The sequence below is a fragment of the Cardiocondyla obscurior genome, linkage group LG04 (genome assembly GCF_019399895.1).
Source record: "Cardiocondyla obscurior isolate alpha-2009 linkage group LG04, Cobs3.1, whole genome shotgun sequence".
Classification (NCBI taxonomy): domain Eukaryota; kingdom Metazoa; phylum Arthropoda; class Insecta; order Hymenoptera; family Formicidae; genus Cardiocondyla; species Cardiocondyla obscurior.
Window position 1 is genome coordinate 7,038,767 of NC_091867.1, and position 22,590 is coordinate 7,061,356.

A 22,590-nucleotide genomic window follows, 5' to 3' on the forward strand; every position below is an offset into this window, starting at 1 on the left:
CATCTCTTTGCGTACAATAGCCAATGAGCTGCAGGCATTTCGGTGCGAAACGTAATATCGCGGCCACGTAAATTGTTGCTCGTTCATCTTCTTATGCCGAGGAAGAGAACGTCGGCTGTCAGATGCTATGAAATTACAATGTACGTCGTAATTTCTCATTAAGTAACAAATATGAACCTTTAAGCGTTTTTCAATTGTAACATATTAAAAAAACAAAAAAAAAAGAGAAAAAAAACCTGTACAGCTGACGGCGTCTTCGAAGAACACGGAAATTACGATTATATCGCCGTTTTCGAGTACGGTCGTCGTAAATGGAAATGTGCCGAGGTAACTCGAGCGAAAAGCATTGTGAGGAGCCGAGTCAATTGTTTGAAGAGGGCTTTTTAACAGAGAATGGAGCTACGGTTGGACACGCAAGTGATCGCAAGTGTCGATGCAATCTTTGGAACTGTTTTGTAAATCTTGTGGGGAAACTGGTAGCTTTGGTATATTTTGTAAATGGTAAAATTAATTCTTAGACTCGAACGGCGCCTTTCTCGTTTATTAAAAAAACTAATTATATATTTTATTCGTCTACAAAAAAATTAAATATACATGCAAGAATTTATAGAAATACTATCAAATGCAATTTAAATTAAAATAAATTAAAATAAAATAAAATAAAATAAAATAAAATAAAGTCGACAGTAGTTCAACTAGTTGCAGCCTCACCGCAACTCCATTCTCTCCGTCACGCGCACTAAAGCAAGCTACGTAAGTTTTGTAACATAAAGTCTCGTAAATGTAACACGACCTTAAGCATAGGTCACTGTTTGGCCTTGCAACCGCGTTGCACGGGGAAGTTTTGCGAGTTTAGTAAGATGAAATTACATTGCGGGAAGTAACAAGAGCGCGCGGCAAACGAGAGTAAACCAGTTATTTTCAAAGTGTGATAATTCTTGCTCGTTCATCACTTTCGTCTAGTTTTCATTATTCATTTCGTCATTCAATTTTTTTTATCTTAGCTTTACTCGCTCGTCGATTAAATAACCGTGTACATTTTTTTTTCTTTTTTTAAGAAATTGATTGATGTGATATTCATATTTCCGCGTTTTTAGCTGTATACATTTTATAATATATAAATAATTTAATATTGAACAGATTTTAAAAGTAATTATCTTACGATTAAAAACGTGAACTCATCTTACTGAATATAATTGTAATTAGCTGCGTAATTAAGTATCCAACCCTGACACTAGTGTCATATTCTTTCTCGCTATTATTATCAATATTTTTAAACGTTGTTAGGTTTATTGATTTTTAACCATAGTTTTTTACGAACTTTTTTTTTTTGTTTTTGTTTTCTTTGTGAAAAAAGTTAGCCGGGAAGGAAACAAAACTTATACGTAATCATCGGTTGTGGTTACGCGGCTATTAGGCGAGACACGTTATAAACTCGATTGCAAGAAGCTCTCGCATGCTTTTGCGCCACTTGTAAAGGCAACTTGTACAACGCTGCGGAGCTCGGCAGATAGTCACGAAAGCACTCGCGCGAGTAACAAGTTTCGACACGCCTTTATACACGCTCCACTTTTGCCGGAGCCCTATACGATAGCTCGCCATCCTAGGCCAGTCGACGTGAGGTAACAAAGGAATTTTCCTACGAAGGGATTCCGCTTATCTTAGGAAACTGCCGCGGGGTAGAAAAAGTGTTGTATACCTGTGTGATAATGCCGCGCGTCGTATCGCCATGTTGACGAGGGATGACTTTCGAACAACAGCCCTCTCGGGATCTGGTTTCCTTTACCCTTTTTTTAACGTGTCTAGACGACACGATAAATCAGCAAAATAGCAAGGACGTAAAAAAAAAGAAATTTTTTTTTAATAATTAGATAATCGCGACTTAGTTTTTATGTTAGATTGGCTGATGTGATTTAGAAGAACGTGGAAATAAAAGTTTGATTTAAACGTCCTTTTTATTGAAACGACTGTAACTGTCGCGTAGACTTTTTTTTTTTTTATACGTGCGATTTACGGCTCGAGTGTTATTAATGAATATTTCTATCGAACGCCAAACCGGAGGAGAATCTTGACGCATTATGCACGCCCCACGGCCGACAGTTCTATTCTTCACAGTACTACCGCACATTTGTTACACGGAGGGTAAGACGAAGGAGGTTTTCGGTGGAAGAGAGCGTATTTAACGAGACCGGTGGAGAATGCCCTAAAAGATCGTAGATCTCTCTAACGGGAGAATTACGGAGATTGAAAAAGATATGGCCTTTTTCTTATTATTCACACTTCGGTCTTGATAATAACAACTGACCAACACCGATCTTCTATTCACTCGCGAAAAATAAGGCTAAATGAAAAATAAGACACATTTTGCACGTATTTTTCACGTATTTGCAAAGTAAAATTTTGATATATGTATCATTAAATGCATTTAATTCGCGAACGTTAAACGGAAAGATTTGTCACATGTACTTAATAATTTTTTTAAGGTCTCTCTTTCTCAATCTGCTGTTTTATACCCTTCGCGTACAAAAAATAGCCTCCACACGATTTTCTAATTTCAAGTAGATTACGTTATAAAAAATTGACCCTTGTCACGCTCGAATACTAATTCGAATTTTACGAATCGAATATGCTATTAGACGGAGTAGTCGTACTAGCCGACAGCTGTGAAATACGATGCGGAGCGTGCTAATTTCTGCCTCGGTACGCCCTGGGAGATTTGTGCGCGACGAGTTGCATGCGTTCTTCGTACTTATAAGCGATGCCGATAGCGCTCCCAGGTAGAGGCTGCTCGTGGAATAGAGACATTACATTCGTAGTTTAGATAAGACATATTGCGTGGTAACACGATGTCAAAGGATCCCCCTTCAGGCATCTGCGCTTATCAAGATTAAGTCGCCGTTTATAATCGGGATTTCACGAGCCAGAGCAATCGAGACGATTAATCGTTAAAAAAATACAAATTTATTCGAAACGCAAAATTAATTTTTAATCAAAACGACGCTTTCGATCTTAATTTCATTACGCGTGCTAATAAATCCGTATATTATTCAATACCAATTCGTTTATTTTAAACATTTGCAGACATATATTATATTAGCTATTTTCCAGTAGTGTCAAGGAATAATTTAATTTCGGGGGGTATTTGAATATAAATTAATATATGATAAATTCGAAATGTTCGATTATCCAGGAGCGTTACTTTCTAGCTAGTACAATGCACTTTTCTTTATAAAAGTGTTTAATAATCGTAATAGTTTATTGCTATAGCTTGCGATTACAAGCGCACAGAATAAATCACCATGAAATATGATAACGATGAGCTGACGAGCTGCAATAGAAAATATAGAATTTCTTTTTAGAACATGCTATTATTTTATTTTTAAACACGTAATATATTTAGAAAAAATATTTTTAGAAAAAGAAATATTTTAAAACTATATGATTCCCACGCAAATGATAATACTTTACCGTAGCAAAACCTTGCAAAGACGGCAAATATAAGCCAAGACACACCGTAAGGGTGGACGGTTTCATACTTCGATACGTTATCATTACGAGACATTTTTGTATTTTTAATGGTGCCTCGTACCATCGAGTACTGCATCTGTGATTAATCTATATTAATTAATCTGCTATTATAAGCAAATTTAATTTAAATCTTAAATTTTCTCTGCACTCACATTTTCTTAAATATATCATCGCTATAATCTATGACTTTTTGACCGATGTAATTGCAAAAGAATATGTACAAAAAGTGAGTGGCAATGTATAAGAACGACATGCTCGCACCGCCAATATTTTTCGCCATAATGCATTCACAAAACTGCGAAATTTGCAATTTAAAAAAAAAAATTGTTACACGAAGTTTGTAACATAATTAGAAACCTTGTAAACTCACGAGATACATATTGATACTCAACGATGTAACGCCGAGAGGTATTGCAAAAAAATGCGAAATTGAGAAAGTGCGTTTCAGGAAATCAACGAATCTTGAACAATTATCACATAATAATGTAAATTTAAATGCTTGGAGAAAAATTATTATAATATAATAAGTCATAAAGAAGTACTAAAAAAAAATTAGATCACACTTAAATATTAAAAAAATATATTTTGAAACAATTAAAGAAGAATTTTATGAATTATAATACCATACTTGATAGCACTTCGATGATTATCGACAGCCTTCACGATGCTTTTACTGTTAAATTTTTCTGAAGAGATTAACCATTTTATGTGGCTTTTATTTAAAGTACGTTCGATTCGATAACTAAAATTATCAATCAAATAAAAAATTAAATTTACATATTAAATCGTAATAAAATCTTTATAGGGTTTTTTTTTTTATTAATATTTAGAAGTTTATTACCCAGTAATTTGAAACATTGAGCATATATGTTGCACATACATTATCATCAAAGTTTCGGTGGCTATCATTATACTGGTACTGATAAAGGCTATCAGAAACAAATACAATGTTAACAAGTTGGCGTACTTCTCGCGATCGATAAAAAACTCCATTGCAGTTGGAAGCTGCCACGATTGCCGCGATTCATTTAACGGTATCACGATATTGAGAATACTTGGCGAAAATAGCATTAATATAAGGAGAAAAAGCGTTGAATATAACCATACTGCAACAATAAGACATCTTTCAATTCGAATTTCAATTTCCGCTATCGATCGATATTGCAATTAACAGCGCTCTAAAATTTTCGATTTATTATATCATTACTCACGTAACATAACGATTGTATAGAACCTTCCGTTGGTAGCACGTTTGTGCATGATTTTAAGTTCCTCTTCTTCTTTTAGAGAATTCCAATCGTATCGTATTTGTTCTATAAGCTCTTTCACCTAGAAAAGATCCTAAGCAATAACTAAAATAAGATATTCACAAACGTGGTGAACAAATTTTAACTACTGTTGTCTGCGAGAAAATGCAGTTTTAATTATTCATAAAAATCTGGGTTATCGTCGTACGATTTTTGAAGATAATTATGTTGCTTTCAAACTCACTTTATTCCTGTTAATAAACGTAGCGAAATATTTAAGCGCGCAGTATATTGAAGGCCCGACGATCGAGAGAACATTTAATAGGAGATCTATACTGTATTCCTTAGTGACGAGCGATGATAACTAAAAATAATGTTGCGTGCAATGTCTGATATTCATACCTGGCACAAAGCCGTAACAATATAGAATTTCAAATTAAAGATTTATACCGTATAAATTTTATACAACTATAGGAAGGATAAAAATAACTAATTGCAAATAAATATCGAACTCGGAAATTTTGCCGGATCGGCGGGAAAACAAACCTGAAAAACGGTACTAGATAGCAGAAAGAGAAACAAAAATATGCAGTAAACGTATTTTGTGCATTGCGTATAATACGGCCACAGTCCAAGGCAGGTTAATAGTATTCGATTGATTCTATAGTAGTGACCACCGGCAAAGTCCATGCTGCGCGGTATATGTGCTCGAGATACTATTTCAACGGTAACTTGTACCTATATATTTTTCCATTTTATCTATCAGTATATATTGCACGATATTTTTATCTGCAAAATGCCGAGAATTGCAAGTAGTAAAATTTAATTTCTACGAAAAGAGTGACGCGGTTAGTGTCAGAAATGTAAAAAAAGAGACAATTTTCCAGTCATTACGTGCATATCGTATCACATCTGTAGGATAATGAAAGAAAATAGTTTAGTGAATTGTACATAAATAATACGCTTTGCTCGTGGTAGAAAAAAAAAGAAAAAAAAACACACAATGAAGGTGTTAATGCGCGTAGTTTTTCACTTTGCATTTTTTTATCTCAACGCTTTTTACATTTATTTGCACACAGTCATTCTACATTTTCTTATGGCGACTCGTTCGAATCTTTCCTACTTTTACTCGTAATTTCAAGTTTCAATATCGATGCGGATTAATTTTTATTCCAATATATGAATATTATACGTATTGATGTTGGGAGTATTAAAAATTTCGTTCTCGAAATGAACAGGAGAGACCGTTATTATTTTGTGAAATTCAGTCAGATCATCGGATCGAATAAATTGCGATCGCATAAATTATCCGTTTGCTTTGAGAGACATGACAATTTAACATCCATGCGGAATGCAATACGCAACAACGGCATACGCAGGTATCACGCCTACGACATTTTATTAAAATATTTCGTAATAAAACCAATAACAAGTTTCTTGTTTCTTTTTAACTTTCACCGTGCTGTCAGCATGAAAAAAAGTCGAAACAGCACCTCACTACCTAGGTTTTTTTTTATATCATTTATTGTATATGCAATAGTACAAATAATTAAAATTACAGTATTAGATTAATTGCACTTGCATTAATTTGCTTCCACAAAGCGTATTGTAATAGCATTAATAAATTCAAACTACTTGCTTCGTAGATTTTCGCGTTTTTTTTTCTTTTCTTTTTACTATTTCATGCGAATCATTAAAAAACGGAACAAATTATTGCGAAATACGAAATCGACGTGCTCGCGAGCTGAAATATAAATTAGGTTATAGCGCGTATAAAATAAAAATAAAATTAATAATAATTATTAATAATTTTACCGTGGCAAACCCTTCAAACGACGAAACGAACAAGCCATCAATGACAAGCGTGCAATGTCGCACGCCTCTCTGCATTATGAGCAGCAGTAATTTTTGAGCTTTCAATGGAGCTACGTACCATTGCACGTTATATCTAAAATTTGCTATTAAAATATTATAACTGAAACCTTCGACGATGTCAAAAATTTAATTCTTTTTATTTTATTTTTTAAATCAGTATTTAATTTGAATCCGACAGTTTTAACTTTTCAATAAACTCGTTACTTACGTTCTATAAAACATATCACTGCTATGATTAATTACTTGCTGTCCCATATAATTCGTAAAAAACATATACCAAAAATGGCCAAGAATAAATATAAAACTGATAACTGTCTCGAAATATTCCTTGGATGCTATCAATTGAGAAAACTGTAACACATAAATGATTTATTTGCTTAGAAAAGAAATTTAAAATTTACATTTATATAAATTAATATATATTTCGATACTATATTGTTAACATTCAATAGAGATATATTAATAACTTAACTTTTATTAGCCGGAATTAGCATGGTTTACATTACGCGTGAAATTCAATAAGTTACGTAAATAAACAATTACTCACGCGATAGAGATTAATGCTGAGCGAGATTACCCCTAATGGTAAAAGTGCTGAATATGTCCATTTGCAAATTACTTTCAGCATTTCGACGAACCTTAAATGACGATAAATCTTGAATGCGCGTAGGGAAAATATATATTTACACAGACGATTGCTATTAATTAGGAGTGCTAATGATTTGCGCGACTTTTAAAATTTTATAGTCTCCCTTAAAATAAAGACATTGCGGATGAATAAATTACTAATGACAGTTACGAACTCGATTGCTTTCTTGTACATGTCGAAGCCGCTGATTATCCCCTGATATATCATTGAATTTCTTTTGGCGGTCGACGCGACACCTTGCACTTTGTTTTCGTGCAACGCCTGATCTATACGATGACTGAAATTAACGCAATTGTAATTCACTTGTAAATTAAAACCAATTGATTTATCCGCCGAAGTCTCTGAACATCGTCTTACCCGGCTATTTCGAATAAACCACACGCGTGTTGTACAAATGACATGTTGAGTGTTTCAGAAGCCGCCACTGTCGTAAAACCGCTTACAACAATAACGGTCAGTTGAAAGAAAATTAGGAAATAGTGCTTTTGCTGATCTATAAAACACTCGATTAAGATTGGAAACTGTCGTGGACAAGATTCATTTTTACTGGACATAATGTCCAGTAAAACGTTCGATAGAAACATTATTATAATAAAACCAAAGATAGATACATAGATGAACACTGTAAATTAACGGAGTAAGGATTAAAGTGGGAAGTAAATAAGGAAAAAAAAAATTAATTCGAGGCAATTGAATGGAGAAATAATGGCTGCGTTCAGCAGAAATGCTACGTTTGTAGCTGCTGTAAAATTTGCAAATCTGATTGATGTTAAGATTAAAAGCGCACGCTAATTAGATCCATGAGTTTTACTAAAGTTGCAAAGTAGTTTTTTTTTTTATTTATTTTTTTTTTCGGCTGGACGTAGGGAGTTACTAGATATATTTCTTACGTGTTACTATTAATGTGACAAATCTGCCGATGGCCGCGTACTCTTTGATTATTTCGATCTCGTGCGTGTTACTTAATTGATTCCAATCGCAACGCACTCGCTCTAGTATATCTCGGAACTGTATCGACGAGAGAATAATTATTTAATTATCTTGAAAATAATCCCACGCGATTGACAACAATAATTTATTTCCAAGTTTCAATACGAGTATTTTATTTATCGGGTATACGTTTTTACCTGTCTCATTTTTAAACAGCTAAAATGATATTTTAATGTGTAAGCAATCCACGGAATGGTGTACGCGAGAATTTGTAAAAGAATATTTACATTATATTCGTGGGTGATAAAAGGCGTTAACTAAAAAGAAGAAAAAAAAAAAGAAAAAGAAAAAACGTTTCGTTCAAATTATTTCTTTTTAATTAAACTTAGTCCTATTAATAATATCATTATTATTTCAATGAGATAAGAGAAAAAAAATATTAATAAGAGGCGTAAAATAGAAGAGGATAATATACCTGAAATACAATACCCGATACCAGCGTCATGGTCGTGAACGTAACCGCGATATGTCTAGAACTAGACTTTTGGTTTGGCCATAAGCCAACGCACAGCAACAAAATTCGATTAACCGCGTAGTATCTATTTATCGGGCAATAATGGCAATTCTGCCATTTCGATATAAATGTTGAAACGCGTTCTTGTCGAATTTTTATCCACGACTCGACACTTAGGCCCGGCATGCTAAAGTTCGATCTGTTATTTCCGCGTGTTCCAAGTAATGACGATCCGTTGTAGAATTGCGAATGGGTTCCCTGGTCGCTAACAGTCAATAGCAAATTATAGCTTTAGCATACATTTCGTCGGCGTTCGTACCCGCAACCCCTCGCGAATGTTATTATGAAACCAGCTATTTTTTTTCTTTTTTTTTTTTCTTCTTTCCTCTTCGTGTTAAATATTTCCCTTTTACACCACGACGCAGGCGTAGTTGCAGGGTCATTCTCACGCATTTCCGACCGCTTTTCACTTGCATTCGAGACGCGGAGCGTTACGGTACTTGCCTTCCCTTGTATTGAAGTAACGTGTGCTAACATCATTCAAGATTAACTGGAAACGGTATTACGCGATTGCAATTGTCGAGAATTGATTTGTGTACCGGCTCAGTGTTTGGCAGGTATCGTGAAGATTTATTTTGAATTCAAGCTCTATATTAGTAAGCTGTAACTAGTGATGCAGTGTTTGAAATGTATTATAATGTGCCGTAATTACCCTAACGCACTCGCGAAATGTAAATACGCTTTCTAATTATATCAGACTTGATGGCAATAACGATATTATACATGTGTATAATAACGTCACGCGCGTTCCCGTTTTTAGGATATATCAGTTGAAAATTCGGATAAAAGTTGCGCCATGTAAAATTTACGAATATTGCATTTTTACTTCGTTAATAATGCGTTAATTTTTATAATATGCAGCTCTCCATAAAATATACAAGTACTGACAAATTTCACAGAACCTCCACTTTTGGTTACACGACAGACAATATAATAACAATAGCAGATAATAATCTCGTAAATTATTTTTGTACCGCTATGCCGACAAAATTATTGCATCGTGACGACCTATGTGCTTGACTAGTAATAAATTATATGTTACGAGCTCGTTCACTGGACGGAATAAATAACCATAAAATACGAAAGTGACATGCTTATCATCTAAAATAAAAAAGTTGTACTCTTGACAATAACGTAGAACGAATGTTCGACGACAAGTAATTATTAGTACGGAAACTTTACCGTGGCGAATCCCTCTAACGACGGTATGAATAGGCCGCCGAGCGTGATTGTGCAATGTCGCAAGCTTCTCTGCATCACGAGTAGCAATAACTTTTGCACTTTCAATGGCACCATATACCACTGCGCGTTGTACCTACATGCCATTTAAAAAATCGTATATCTAAATAGTTAACTTACATGTTGAATAAAATATTAAAAAAAATAAAATAAAATGAAATACAATACAAAATAACAAAACTCTTCCCCATGCCGCGCGTGTAAAACATGATTAATTAACTCTCACGTTTTATAAAAGATATCGCCGCTATGATCGATCACTTCTTGTCCCACATAATTGCAGAAGAACATGTACCAAAAATGTCCAAGCACGAATAGAAAGGTCGTTACTGTATCTTGATACTCGTTGCTCGATATCAACCGCGAAAGCTGCGATCATACAGAAGGTTAATTTATCGCACATGTGAAATATGAATACTGCAATGTGCGCAGATGTGCACGGGGAAGGGCGGAGACGTGTTAATTCCTCGGTGCCATTAGCAAATATATAAAATTAATAATTAAAAATTTTTTTTATTAATAATTACGCACGCGATAGAGATTGATGCTTAGCGACAGCACGGTCACTGGTATCGTGATGAGATACATCCACTTGAATGTATCTTTCGACATTTCGATAAACCTTGAACAACGACGTAAGTAGAAATAAATATACGAAAATAATTTCATTAGCGGCAATTACGCGTGCCTTAAAATTTTTTTTTTAATTCCGTATAAAATTTCTCGCACTTGAAATTCTACGTCGGCTCGAATTTATTAGCGGAAGTAAACGTTTAAAGATAAATCAATTAATTGTCAAAAGCTAGAGAATAAGAGAAATTTTCTCGACTAAATTAATAGGAATTACGGACTCCATTGCTTTCCTGTGTATATCGACCGCGTGGGTGATTCCTTGACGCATTATTAAATTCTTTTCGGCGACGGATATGATATTTCGCGCCATACCTCTGTGCAATGTCTCTTCTATGCGCCAGCTGAAAAGTAACGTAACGTAATTGTAAATGCTAAGTCATTTATTTGCTTCTCAAAACTTTTATATCCACGACACGTATGTATTTACTTAGCTATTTCGAATAATCCGCATGCGTGCTGCGTGTAACACATGTAAAGCGTCTCGATGGCTACCACGGTGGATAAGCCACACACGACAACAAGAAACGCAAAAAATAAAAGCAGAATAAAATACTTTTGCTCGTCTATGAAGCATTCGACCTCCGCGGGAAGTCGTCGCACGCGAGACTCGTTTGCAGCCGTGGTGAAGTCCAGAACAAAATTAGCCAGTAGGTGTATGAAAATAAAACCGAAGGTACTTAGATAGATGAACACTGTAACGATCAAGTCGATCCTAAGTCGTCGGGCGTGCCTTTCCGAGTGAAAATTGATTCACGTCACTTACATGTCGTGATTAACGTGATGAACTTCCCGATCGCCGCGTATCGTTTTATTATTTCGAGTTCGCGCGCGTTGTGCAATTGATCCCAGTCAAAATGCACTCGTTCCACCAGTTTTTGCATCTAAGAGAACACAATTACTTATTATCCTTCTCGAGACGTCTTAAATACATTATTGAAGTAATACGAAATATCATATAATTAAATAGCATTACCTTTTTCACATTGAAACAAAGTACATTGTACTTTAGCATGTAACTGAACCACGGGATGCTATACGCGAGAATCTTTAGGAGTAGCTCTACACTGAATTTTTTAGTGACAAAGGTTGTACACTGAAAGTAATTCTTTCTTCCAGACATTTCGATTTTTAATTAAATTAAATTAATTTTGTTAATATTAACGGCTTTGGCTGGAATAATTTCGTAGCAGCCTCGAAAAAGGAATTATTTCAATATACATTCAGGTCCATACATATAGAATGTGATAGTTTTAATTACCGTTCGATATTACTAATTTCGTCACGAGCTTATGATACGAAAATTTTCTCTGGGGGAACTTTAAATTAATTATATGTTCCGTTCTCGCGTGCTTCGTATTGTTAAATTTATTATGAAGCAGCTGCATCAAATAAGCCGTTATTGAAAGTGGTGCAGGTCTATTTATTTATACATTGAGATATTTAAGAGTTTTGTTAAATTCGACTAAAAAATATTGACAAACGTTCCGAAAACTACAAACTTGTTAAATTTTATTCTGTAAAAATAATTAATAAAATTAGTAAAGAAATTAAATGATTGTTTTAATTACAAATGGACTTGTAGCACTTTCGAAAACGACAGCTTAAATCGTATTCATGATAGGTACGGATAAGGTTTAGTGGCGTGTACCTGAAATATCACACCGCCCGCAAGTATTGTGGTCATCACCATTATTATAACACATCTGAAACCAAATCTTTGATACGGCCATAGACCAATGCACAGTAGTAGTTTTCGATTAAGATCGTAATATCTATCCGACGTATGAGTCATTTCAGTGCAAATGCCGCGCGCTATATTTCTGCTAAATTCTTTTTCGAAATATCTTTCTCTCATCTGCGTTTGCTAACATGGTCTGATGTAATTTTATATTTTCCGTGCTTTTTTTACTTGCCCATATGTCGCACAAATATTAAACTATTGAAAGGAAATTGCAAAACGCCACTATCACAATAATAAAATTGTGACCAATTTAAAATATCAATTTTACCTCATTACCTAACTAAAGTTTATGAATGTTGGAAAAAAATATTACTAGTGAAAATTTTTTTTCTTCCTATTATTATCGCTCCGTGTAAATTCGATCGACGCAAGCGCAATTGCAACGCCGTTTTTGCGTAGTTACAACGCTCTTTAGTATGATTCGAGACGTTGGACATTGCGGATGTTTTATTTTCGATTTGTGCATCGATATCAATACCAGTGCGACATATATTTAGTACGTTAAATGAGATCCGGTAATCTCAGCTGCCGCCTATTACCGCGTCTCTTGATTTTCGGTAAATATTTTATTATTAATGTTTGATTAGCTGAGTACACTTTTTTTTTTAATGCAAATGTATTCACAATTTTTAATATCGCATTTTTTGAGTTCTGAAACGTATGTAGTTAGCATAATGAGCGAAACATATTCATAGAATTACGAAAAGCACGTTCGATGTAAGCAAAATAAAGCAAGAAAAAATATTTGAAAAGACTTTAATCCAAATAATATTCATATAAATGTTACATAATTATCGTAAAAATTTAAATTACCAATAAAGAGATCAAGGAACATATTTCTTTTTAATTAAAATTTTCAATGCCATTGGTTATTAAAAATATTTCGTTAGAATTAATATAATTTTGTGAACTCGACATTTGGATGAACGTTATATGGAGCATAAGATCGTCAAGAAAGAAAGCATTAAACTCATAGCCTAAAAAAATAATATTTATAATTCTTGTTAGTTGATATGCAAATTAATATTATTTAACTCCGATTAATTGTGCGATTCCTTACCGTGGCTAAACTTTCCAAACAAGGACTAAATAAACCGGCAGCATCAACTCTGTAACTTTTAGTAGTTTTCCTCATCAGAAACAGTATAAACTTTTGTATTTTTAACGGAGCATTGTACCATTTTGTATTGCATCTACATTACCGAGAAATGAATTATCCAAAATTACATACATTTTTAATTTGTATAATATTATATTGTGCAACAGAACATGTTAGAAAAAAAGCATATTGATATTACATACATCATTCGATGAACATGTTCGTCGCGATTTATAAATTCTTGTCCAACAAAATTACCTATGAATAAAAATAGCAAAAGAAAAAACGTGTAACATATTAATTTAATGCTCTCCAATTTTTCTTGGTGTATCGTCAATATCCGAAATAACTGCAAGCAAAGTTGATGATTGCGACAAATATCATTTGAAAAAATCCGACGTTACTTAACGAGTTTTTTACATACGCGAAAGAGACTAACAGTTGCCGAACCTATAGACGCTATAACCATAAATAAATACGACAGTCCGAGGCTCGCTTTTAATACATCTGAAAAACTGATGGAATACAGATTTTTCGTTATTATCATAAAATTATAGAGTGCCAGTATTGTAGTTATTCCGTAATACTTTATTCGGTTAAAAGATATTTTTGGAATTAATGGCATACTAACTATATAGCTCTCCTGTGGATATCTACCGCGGCAGATATTTTATTACGAAATATTATATAGCTTTTGGCTATAGGTATTTGCGACACGTCCATGCTTAACATATGTTTCATACGATAACTATAAATTATAATTAAAAAATTTTTGTACGCCATGAAAAGGATATATGGCACATTATAGTATAATTAATTTAAAACTTGTAAGAGTGAGTATCGGACTCTCGTTTATAATATACCTAGTAATTTTAAACATCGCGAAAGCGTGTAATGAGTATGATAATGAAAAAGTCTCGGTAGCTATTCCAGTAGTCCCAGAAATTAGTATTCCGAGAACTTCATGCAACATTGTGAGATAAAAATAGTTTTGTTGATTTTCAAAAAATTCTGCTCGATGAAGAAGTATACGCGGACGAGACTCGTTTAAAGGATCTATGATATCAAGTAAATTTGGATAATGTTGGATTACAATGAAACAACCACTTGCAAAATAGGCACAGACTAAAATTAAAAAAAAAATTATAAAGTTTGTTTAAATTAACGAAACGGATATGCTGTTATTATAATGATAATAACGAGTAATAAATATACATTCATGGTCAATCTAATTACGTCAGCACTTAATAAATACTTTTGACAAAAATAGAAAACGAATTTAATGTTGCTTTGTTTCATCATCGATTTTTATCGCGTTGAAAAATTGACAAATATTGAACTGCTTTGAATTACGTAATTATATTTCAATATTAATCAAAGTAAAGTAAAGAAAAATCTATTAGAAAAAGTTTACTCACTCATTAGAGCTACTGTAAAATGTTTCCCAATGATAGCATATCCGTGTAATATATCGATTTCTTGATCGTTTACTAAAACATTCCAATTACTTTGCATATTTTTTCGTAATTGTTTTACCTATTAATTTACACCGTAAACTTTATTATTTATTATTTGTACAGCCATTAAGTTCAGATAAAATTATTATTTAGCGAGTAACTAAAATTATTAACTTACATTTCCCGTAATAAAAGAGAAAGTAATGTATTTGACAAAAAATATTAATATGAAAAAATTTAAAGCTAATACTTCCAGAAGAAGATCAAGGCTGTATTCTGGAGTAAGTAGTTTCAGAAACTGTAAACAACATCAACCGTTGCGGGAATAATATTTTAAAATTATAAAATTAATAGTGGATTCTGCATATCTGAAAGAAAAGTTATTTAAAAAAAATTCATACACAAAATATATATTTAAAACATACATTAAGTGCTTATGTTATTATGCATTTATTTTGCGAGTTTAAATTACATTATCGTTTATTGATAATAATTTATTTTTATGTCGAAGTGAAATAGGTAAAAATCATGTTTAATCATTAGAGGTGATGAAAATTCTCTGTTTATGAGTACAATGCATGTATAATGATCTTTTCAAAATAATTTTTTTGTCAAATATGCAGATTATATTTTTATACAACAAGCCGTAGTTATACTTCAGTATCATTCGTAATGTTGCATTTATATCGAAAAATCGAAATCGCATATTAACGTTTTCAATTAATAAAATTATTATATTACACGCAGATCTAAATTGTCGTAATAATACTCACGAACGTAAAGAATTATTACAATCAAGTGAGATTCTTGCAATTAGAAAGTATAACAAAATACATCCGAAAATTCAGGTAATTTATTTCACGCACAGAACATATATTAATTTCTCACAAATATCTCGCAATAGTGTTTTTAATATTTTTAACGAAGCAGAGAAACAAGATACCTGAATTATAAAAAACGACATGAATATCAGTACGGACAATATCATTTGAATAGCTTTAATGGTGGCATTATTATCGTATGGCCAGAGCCCGATCGATGACAATAGAATGTAGTTGAACTTATAATATTTCTCTTCAGAATGCTCCATCGCAACTAACACTCGAAACGTTACTGAAAGCTTGTAGTCTATAGAACTTACTTTTCTTTTGCCCTCTCGCCGCGAATTTCTGTCATTATCGCATTATTGCCATATCAATTTTTCAATTATAGCATTTTACTGTCGTACAGTCTTATATACAATACAGGCTTAAGCCGCTTATATTCGCGGCAGAATATACGAAATATAACGCGAACTAAAAACATGTTTCTTTTAAAACGTATAATAACTCTAGTTTTTCTTATACCTTATTGCAAAAAAAAAAAAAATTATTGTATTTTATGATGTAATGTACTTATTAAATTGGCGGTGCATAGGCAGTGGAGAATAGGATATTTCGTACCAACAGAACAACATTAAGCGTGATGTATTACGTACATATTTTATACTCGAGAACTCTTTAGAATTGGTGAGAATATTCAAAACGTAACAGGTATTAACCGAAAAAACTACAAATCTTGAAATGATAAAGATAAAAAGTTCACACAAGCAGAAAATATTTACAGGCATACAATGTGTGAATCAAGAAATATATTTATTAGACTTTATGTTATTTATTTCGAAGCAGACGAGCTAATAAAGTAAAATATTATAAAAGATAAATTAAAACGTAGTAAAATAATGTAATTAAATTAAAACGTGGATAAAAATAAGTCTGCTTTTGAAACAAATAATCTGAAATAAAATTGAAGTTGTAATATTGTATGATAATATGATTAAACGCAAGAATTATTTATTTCGGGACGAATGTAGTGAAAATTTAAGGTATACCAAAGTATGATTGAAACCTCTTGTTTGGCTATTTTATTTTTTTACTGTTTCAAGTTTTATTTAAAAACCAGTTTAGCAAATATATTGTTAGATTAAACGATTATTTTCGTAGTGAACAGAGAACAGTAAAATATGAGAGTGACGCACTTGCGAGCTAGAATAAACAATTGATTTTTTACCTTCACTTAAGTAATAGGATTGAAAAATTAAACAAAGAGTTTGTAATTACCGCTGTGAAACCTTCCAATGACGGGCAGTATAAGCCGCCGATGTTTATTTGATAACTCTTTATGGTTTTTTGCATGAGAAATAATATCAGTTTCTGAGTTTTCAAAGGCGCGTTATACCATTGTACATTGCATCTTTAATTACAAAATGCTATTAGATAGCGGAACGTCAATTTCTATCTGCGCTACTTACATTTTTATATAGATATCCGCGTCGTGATCTATAAATTGCTGTCCGGCATAATTAGTCGTGAACATATATATGAAGTGGCAAATGACAAATATGATGCATTTCAATAAATCTTCCATTGTACTCGACGACATTATTACCTGAAAGAACTGGCGGAAGAAAATGATTGTTGATCAAGTAATTACAAAGAAAAAAAAAAAAAAGTGTTTTTATTACTCCGTTTCTTTTATTGTACTAATGTACATTAATTACATTTATCTTTATTTTCGGAGACGAAATTGCGTTACCAGAAATAGATTCACGCTCGATGAAGTTACTCCAAGCAATATTAAAGCCAAATAGGGTATTGCGAAAGTTGACTTGACAAACTCGGAAAATCTTGAAGACACATAAAATATCTTTTTGATACTAATCAATGTTAACAGTCATAATTTATGAATACTTGTAATGATACTGACTCGATTGCTCTCCTGTGGATATTTACAGCGGTCACTATGTTGTTGTGAAAGATGCAATGTTTTTCCATTAATGTATTTGGCGCATTCTTATCGATTACACGTTCCATGCGATAACTATAAAGACAAAAATGTAAACTGAAAGCAATATCGTTAATTTGTGCGATTGGAAGGATACGTGGCATATACCTAGTTATTTTGAACATTCCAAATGCGTGTATGGCAAGGGTCAAACAAAACGATTCAGTAGACATGATTGTTATTGCGGCAAGAATAAGCCCCACATCTAAATGAAATTGAATCGTGTGAAAATATTTCTCCTGATCAAGAAAATATTCGACTTGAAATAATAATTCGACTTGCCGAGTTTCATTTAACGGTACCACGATGTCGAGAATAATTGGCACATATTGAATAAAAATAACCCCGCCAATGGATACGTAGATCACTGCTACAATTGTTAAATTAAAATTAAAACTTTGTAGCGCAAGATATTTGATGCCGTAGTTGATATTACGGCACTTTCGCATATAATTGTATAAATATTTCATAAATTCACGCTTGAGATCGGAATAAAAATGTTGCAAAATGAAAATTGTTATATTCGCCAACAGGTTGAACGCCGTATAGAAATAACAAAATGAATTAGATTCGAACATTCAACGCGTTAATTGTATAAAAATATTTTTTACTTGCTATAGTCGTGGTGAAGCTTCTTGCTATTTTTGCATATTGACGAATTATGTCGAGCTCGCCCTTATCTTTCAATGCGTTCCAATCATTTTGAATTTGTTGCATTATTCCTTTTATCTGTTATTTAACAGATGGCAAAGAAAGAATAATATGTATAACTTCTTATTATAACTCATTACTTAAAAATACAACACTTTTTTTCGCTCCCCTTGCAATTTATTTGCATTAAAGATGCCTTAAAGTAAAAGTCGGACAAAATAATTCGTACTTTTGTCTGTTCTTAACTTTTCGAAATAAATGTTAACTCCTTGACATCGATAAAATTGTTTAAAAAAATTCTTAACAAACGTTCTATACTTACTTTCTCTGTAACAAAATAAAAAGTGACGTATTTTACAGTAAATAACATAAATGGCAAGGCGGACGATAAAACTTTTAAAATGAGTTCGACATCATGCTTGGTAGTGATCAGCTTTAATAACTGAAAGTTATATGCATATTTACTTTTCGTACATCTAACGAACAATTAAATAAAACAAGATAAATGAAAAGTTTACGAGAAAAGATCATGATTGGTATGTAATGAAAATGATTATCTGAATTACTTGAGGAAATGTCGTTGATAGTAAAATAAACACCGATACGAAACATTGAATTTGTCTCAAAGTAATGTAACTGTGTGGCCATAAGCCAATGGTCGACAAAAAAATACGATTAAGCTTGTAGTAATGGTCAGCGCCGAAGTTCATTTTCTACACTGCTAGGAATATCTTTGTTCTCCAAGTTGACGTTGCACTTTGCACGCACATACTTCAATTCAAATTCAAATATTTTCTCTATCACAAATTTTTTTTTTATAGCGCGTGATAAGAAAATATTTTTCGCAGTAAATAGTGGTATTATTTTAGAATTATTAATAAGCAAATGATAAGCGGGGGAAAAAAAAGGAACATACTTTGTTTCTTTCCGTAGCAAACTCAAATTCGTTTGTTATAGACAAGTGGTAAATTACGTAAAATGACTTGCAATTCAACGACATATCGCCCTTAGAAGATAATATTGTTAAATATTTTTTTTTTTTTACAATTTGTCTCCGCGCAAGCGCAATTTGTTCACGAATTTAATCTATATGGGCAAGGGTTTAGTATTGCGTCGATAGTCACCGGATATACAACAGATAGTAAGCAGATAACGTACGATATCACTTGATGAAATATGAGCGAAAGAAAGCTTAATTACAATTTACAAATACACTTCGGAAAATGTACTGAAACACGCTCGGAAAAGTTGAAAGCAGGTAATTAGGAAATTCCTGTTTTATTAAATTTATGGGATCTTTATTTCGTTTACAAAAATATTTCAATACTTTTGAAAGTATATTTTTATACGCTGGAAAGCAGATATGGCGTTTGCTGCACCGACGGCAGCTAGCGAACGTGACTTTAGAGTCGTGTGCGTCGAGTTTCACATGTGTCGCATATATGTACCGCGCCGGCCGGCTGCCGATGACTGATTTCCCCCCCGTTATCTCATCCCTTGCTTTGCTGCCTAGGGTTACGTACGCTAACCGCTGTCGCCGTAGAAAACGCCATATCTGAACTTCGGTGTACAGTTTCGAATACTATTACATAGAGTAAAGAACCATAAAGTAAGAAAGCGACATACTAAAACTCTGAAAAAAAAGATTTTTTTTTATTACGCGATAGCTGATTGTAACGAATCATAAAGACTTGGTTAATTAATCAAGATTTCTTACTGTGGCTAAACCTTCTAAACAGGGAACGAACATACCACCAGCGTCGACTTTGTAACACTTTGTGGTCTTTTGTAATACAAAAAGTATCAATTTTTGCGTTTTCAACGGAGCATTGTACCAGTTGGTTTTACATCTGAATAATTGAAAACAAAATATTAAACATATAATTATAGGTAATATCGCACATAACTCAATTCCAATATTACGGTAATATGAAGCATCTAATTAAATTTAATTAAATATTATTCGTGTGACTTACATCGTGTTGTAATAAAGCGTATCACCATTTATAAACTCTTGCCCAGCGTAATTACCTAGTACGAAATATACTAAGTGAATCATTATTAAAAATGCAGATTTAATAATTTCTATAACTTCTCTATTATCCGCCATTATTTCCCGAAATATCTAGAAGTCACAATAATTTATATAAATAGTTATTAAAAATATATTAAGTTTTTAAGAAAATTTTGGAAAATTATAATTAAATATAATTTCATATTTTGGATATAACGTTACCTACGTGGACAAAATTAATACTTGCGGAACAGATGCCGAAGGTTAGTATAAATAAATACGATGGTCCGAAACTGGTTTTTAATAGCTCAGAAAATCTTGTAGAATAAAATGCATTATATCATTAATTCATCAATTAAGTAGTGAAATTGTATTAAAATAATTTTTAAAACGTTCTTTAATGATTTTACTTAAAATAAGCTTAATGCGTGCGTAATATTGATGGAAATGAATCTCATCGCGACTCAAAATAAATGTCTTATTAATACGTATGTGTACGTCCGTACTAACTCGATCGCTCTTCTATGAAAATCTACCGCAGCCATTATTTTATTACGAGTTACGAAATATTTTTTAGTTACACACATATGTGGATCAATTTCGTTTAGTACGTTTTTCATACGATAACTAGAAAGATTCGCATTGTTAATTAAACCAAGTACTTAAAAGTTATTATTACTTACGTAAGAAATCACTCATAAAATCAATAAAAATGTAAGTAAAGTAAAGCTGCAGCAAGTTATATAAATGAGATGATGTTTACCTAGCAATTTTAAATAACCCAAAAGCATGTACTGCGTTTGATAATGAAAACGATTCAGTGGCTGTTACGCACATCATTTCAGCAATTACTCCTGTACACAGGTATATTGATATGACAACAAAATATTTCTCATGATCGATGAAATATTCTCCTTCAAACAAAAGTTTGCGTGGACGAGATGCATTCAAAGGCATTATAATATCGAAAAGTATCGGAGAGAATTGAATAAATATATATGATGTAATTAAGCTGCCGCTGCAAACTGGAATGGGCAGAATATCAGTAATTTTTTCAGTCGTGTAATATGTCGTGATAACTGCAAATTTTTTTCACGGAAAAAAACACCTAAGTATTTATTTTGGTTTAAAATTGATGTTTCTCGCTAGGAAATTTTGCAAAATAATTGTTTAGTATTTAGAATAATCATTTAACAGTTACCTGCTATAAATATCGTGAATAATTTTCCATACAATCCGTGCTTACATATAATCTCATTTTCTTGATTATCTTTCAAAGAGTTCCAATTACTTTGAATACGTGCTCGAAATTCTTTAATCTACTAATAGGTGTGATAAATATTATCGTAATATATCATAAAATTTTTTTCGATTAATTAGGTGTGAACTTACATTTTTGCAAACGGCAAAAAACGTGATATATTTTACACTCCATGCGATAAGTATGAGGTTGTAAGATAATACGTGTAAAATAAGATCACTACTGTATGTTGAGATATATATCTTCATCCACTAAAATAATTAGAACAATCGATGTGTTAGTGAAGTTTTAAAACTGACCATTCAATATTATTACATAATATAGTACACTTAAGTACACTGTTATTAAAATTCTGAAAGTGATCAAAAAGAATACAGGATAAAAAATTAGGTTTTTATACACTCATATCACAATAATATGTTATTTTTACCTAAAATATTAAAAAAAAAATTTTTGACGTAAAGTTGTAAAGAAATAAAAAATATACGGTATACATGTAGTAATACCTGAGTGACAGTCATCGGTAAACATATTGATAGCCATAATATGACACAAATATATCTAGTTTTTATATCATCGTATGGCCACAGTCCAATTGTTGATAAAAAAATACGGTTAAGCTTGTAGTAATGGTCAGCGCCGAAGTTCATTTTCTACACTGTTAGGAATATCTTTGTTCTCCAAGTTGACGTTGCACTTTGCACGCACATACTTCAATTCAAATTCAAATATTTTCTCTATCACAATTTTTTTTATAGCGCGTGATAAGAAAATATTTCTCGCAGTAAATAGTGGTATTATTTTAGAATTATTAATAAGCAAATGATAAGCGGGGGAAAAAAAAAGGAACATACTTTGTTTCTTTCCGT

General features: G+C 32.5%; 6 protein-coding genes and 1 long non-coding RNA gene across 12 annotated transcripts in view; 1 reads left to right on the forward strand and 6 right to left on the reverse strand.

Annotated features, from left to right (window-relative positions):
- Positions 1 to 22,590, reverse strand: part of Alpha-man-ia (alpha-Mannosidase class I a) — a 299,072-nt gene that overhangs the window by 12,604 nt on the left and 263,878 nt on the right. The window lies entirely within an intron of this gene.
- LOC139101547 (uncharacterized) overlaps positions 1 to 22,590 on the forward strand; it is a 95,676-nt gene that overhangs the window by 7,667 nt on the left and 65,419 nt on the right. The window lies entirely within an intron of this gene.
- Positions 339 to 4,686, reverse strand: LOC139101852 (putative odorant receptor 85d; the record flags this gene model as incomplete). Its single annotated transcript, XM_070655314.1, has 6 exons — positions 339 to 3,328; positions 3,469 to 3,604; positions 3,681 to 3,823; positions 3,899 to 3,989; positions 4,157 to 4,270; positions 4,370 to 4,686. Coding segments are annotated over 6 exons (855 nt in total), but the record flags the coding sequence as incomplete, so codon positions are not given.
- On the reverse strand, positions 4,598 to 5,499 carry LOC139101544 (uncharacterized). The gene is made up of 3 exons (XM_070654758.1): positions 5,322 to 5,499; positions 5,020 to 5,139; positions 4,598 to 4,857 (listed from the first exon to the last, which is right to left on the reverse strand). Exons 1-3 carry the CDS (start codon positions 5,463 to 5,465, stop codon positions 4,732 to 4,734), a joined length of 390 nt encoding a protein of 129 aa, XP_070510859.1. The 5' UTR covers positions 5,466 to 5,499; the 3' UTR covers positions 4,598 to 4,731.
- On the reverse strand, positions 5,551 to 9,592 carry LOC139101534 (odorant receptor 22c-like). Its single transcript, XM_070654747.1, has 9 exons — positions 8,705 to 9,592; positions 8,427 to 8,546; positions 8,190 to 8,307; positions 7,657 to 7,921; positions 7,454 to 7,576; positions 7,198 to 7,288; positions 6,859 to 7,001; positions 6,591 to 6,723; positions 5,551 to 6,519 (listed from the first exon to the last, which is right to left on the reverse strand). Exons 1-9 carry the CDS (start codon positions 8,927 to 8,929, stop codon positions 6,469 to 6,471), a joined length of 1,269 nt encoding a protein of 422 aa, XP_070510848.1. The 5' UTR covers positions 8,930 to 9,592; the 3' UTR covers positions 5,551 to 6,468.
- Positions 9,694 to 13,438, reverse strand: LOC139101542 (uncharacterized). Its single transcript, XM_070654756.1, has 8 exons — positions 12,324 to 13,438; positions 11,649 to 11,768; positions 11,439 to 11,556; positions 11,103 to 11,367; positions 10,894 to 11,016; positions 10,574 to 10,664; positions 10,269 to 10,411; positions 9,694 to 10,118 (listed from the first exon to the last, which is right to left on the reverse strand). The coding sequence occupies exons 1-8, from the start codon at positions 12,528 to 12,530 to the stop codon at positions 9,968 to 9,970; spliced, it is 1,218 nt and encodes a 405-aa protein (XP_070510857.1). The 5' UTR covers positions 12,531 to 13,438; the 3' UTR covers positions 9,694 to 9,967.
- LOC139101531 (uncharacterized) lies at positions 16,061 to 22,380 on the reverse strand. Its single transcript, XM_070654745.1, has 15 exons — positions 22,228 to 22,380; positions 21,853 to 21,972; positions 21,662 to 21,779; positions 21,224 to 21,485; positions 20,971 to 21,087; positions 20,687 to 20,777; positions 20,423 to 20,571; positions 20,164 to 20,296; positions 18,769 to 18,888; positions 18,407 to 18,524; positions 17,718 to 18,165; positions 17,547 to 17,637; positions 17,263 to 17,408; positions 17,072 to 17,204; positions 16,061 to 16,996 (listed from the first exon to the last, which is right to left on the reverse strand). Exons 1-15 carry the CDS (start codon positions 22,369 to 22,371, stop codon positions 16,943 to 16,945), a joined length of 2,244 nt encoding a protein of 747 aa, XP_070510846.1. The 5' UTR covers positions 22,372 to 22,380; the 3' UTR covers positions 16,061 to 16,942.

What these genes read in the sequence shown, in the direction of transcription:
- LOC139101544 (XM_070654758.1), bottom strand. Translation starts at nt 5,465, where the DNA reads ATGGACTTTGCCGGTGGTCACTACTATAGAATCAATCGAATACTATTA. An exon ending in TATCTAGTACCGTTTTTCAG is followed by an intron (nt 5,140 to 5,321) that starts GTTTGTTTTCCC and finishes CATTATTTTTAG; the next exon opens with TTATCATCGCTCGTCACTAA. An exon ending in CGTTTATTAACAGGAATAAA is followed by an intron (nt 4,858 to 5,019) that starts GTGAGTTTGAAA and finishes GATCTTTTCTAG; the next exon opens with GTGAAAGAGCTTATAGAACA.
- LOC139101534 (XM_070654747.1), bottom strand. Translation starts at nt 8,929, where the DNA reads ATGCCGGGCCTAAGTGTCGAGTCGTGGATAAAAATTCGACAAGAACGC. An exon ending in ATGTACAAGAAAGCAATCGA is followed by an intron (nt 7,289 to 7,453) that starts GTTCGTAACTGT and finishes TCGTCATTTAAG; the next exon opens with GTTCGTCGAAATGCTGAAAG. An exon ending in AGTGATATGTTTTATAGAAC is followed by an intron (nt 6,724 to 6,858) that starts GTAAGTAACGAG and finishes AGCAAATTTTAG; the next exon opens with ATATAACGTGCAATGGTACG.
- LOC139101542 (XM_070654756.1), bottom strand. Translation starts at nt 12,530, where the DNA reads ATGAGAGAAAGATATTTCGAAAAAGAATTTAGCAGAAATATAGCGCGC. An exon ending in CGGGCGGTGTGATATTTCAG is followed by an intron (nt 11,769 to 12,323) that starts GTACACGCCACT and finishes AATTACTTTCAG; the next exon opens with TGTACAACCTTTGTCACTAA. An exon ending in GGCGATATCTTTTATAAAAC is followed by an intron (nt 10,119 to 10,268) that starts GTGAGAGTTAAT and finishes AATGGCATGTAG; the next exon opens with GTACAACGCGCAGTGGTATA.
- LOC139101531 (XM_070654745.1), bottom strand. Translation starts at nt 22,371, where the DNA reads ATGAACTTCGGCGCTGACCATTACTACAAGCTTAACCGTATTTTTTTA. An exon ending in GGGTTATTTAAAATTGCTAG is followed by an intron (nt 21,088 to 21,223) that starts GTAAACATCATC and finishes GAATCTTTCTAG; the next exon opens with TTATCGTATGAAAAACGTAC. An exon ending in CGAGCGTGAATCTATTTCTG is followed by an intron (nt 17,409 to 17,546) that starts GTAACGCAATTT and finishes TTCTTCCGCCAG; the next exon opens with TTCTTTCAGGTAATAATGTC.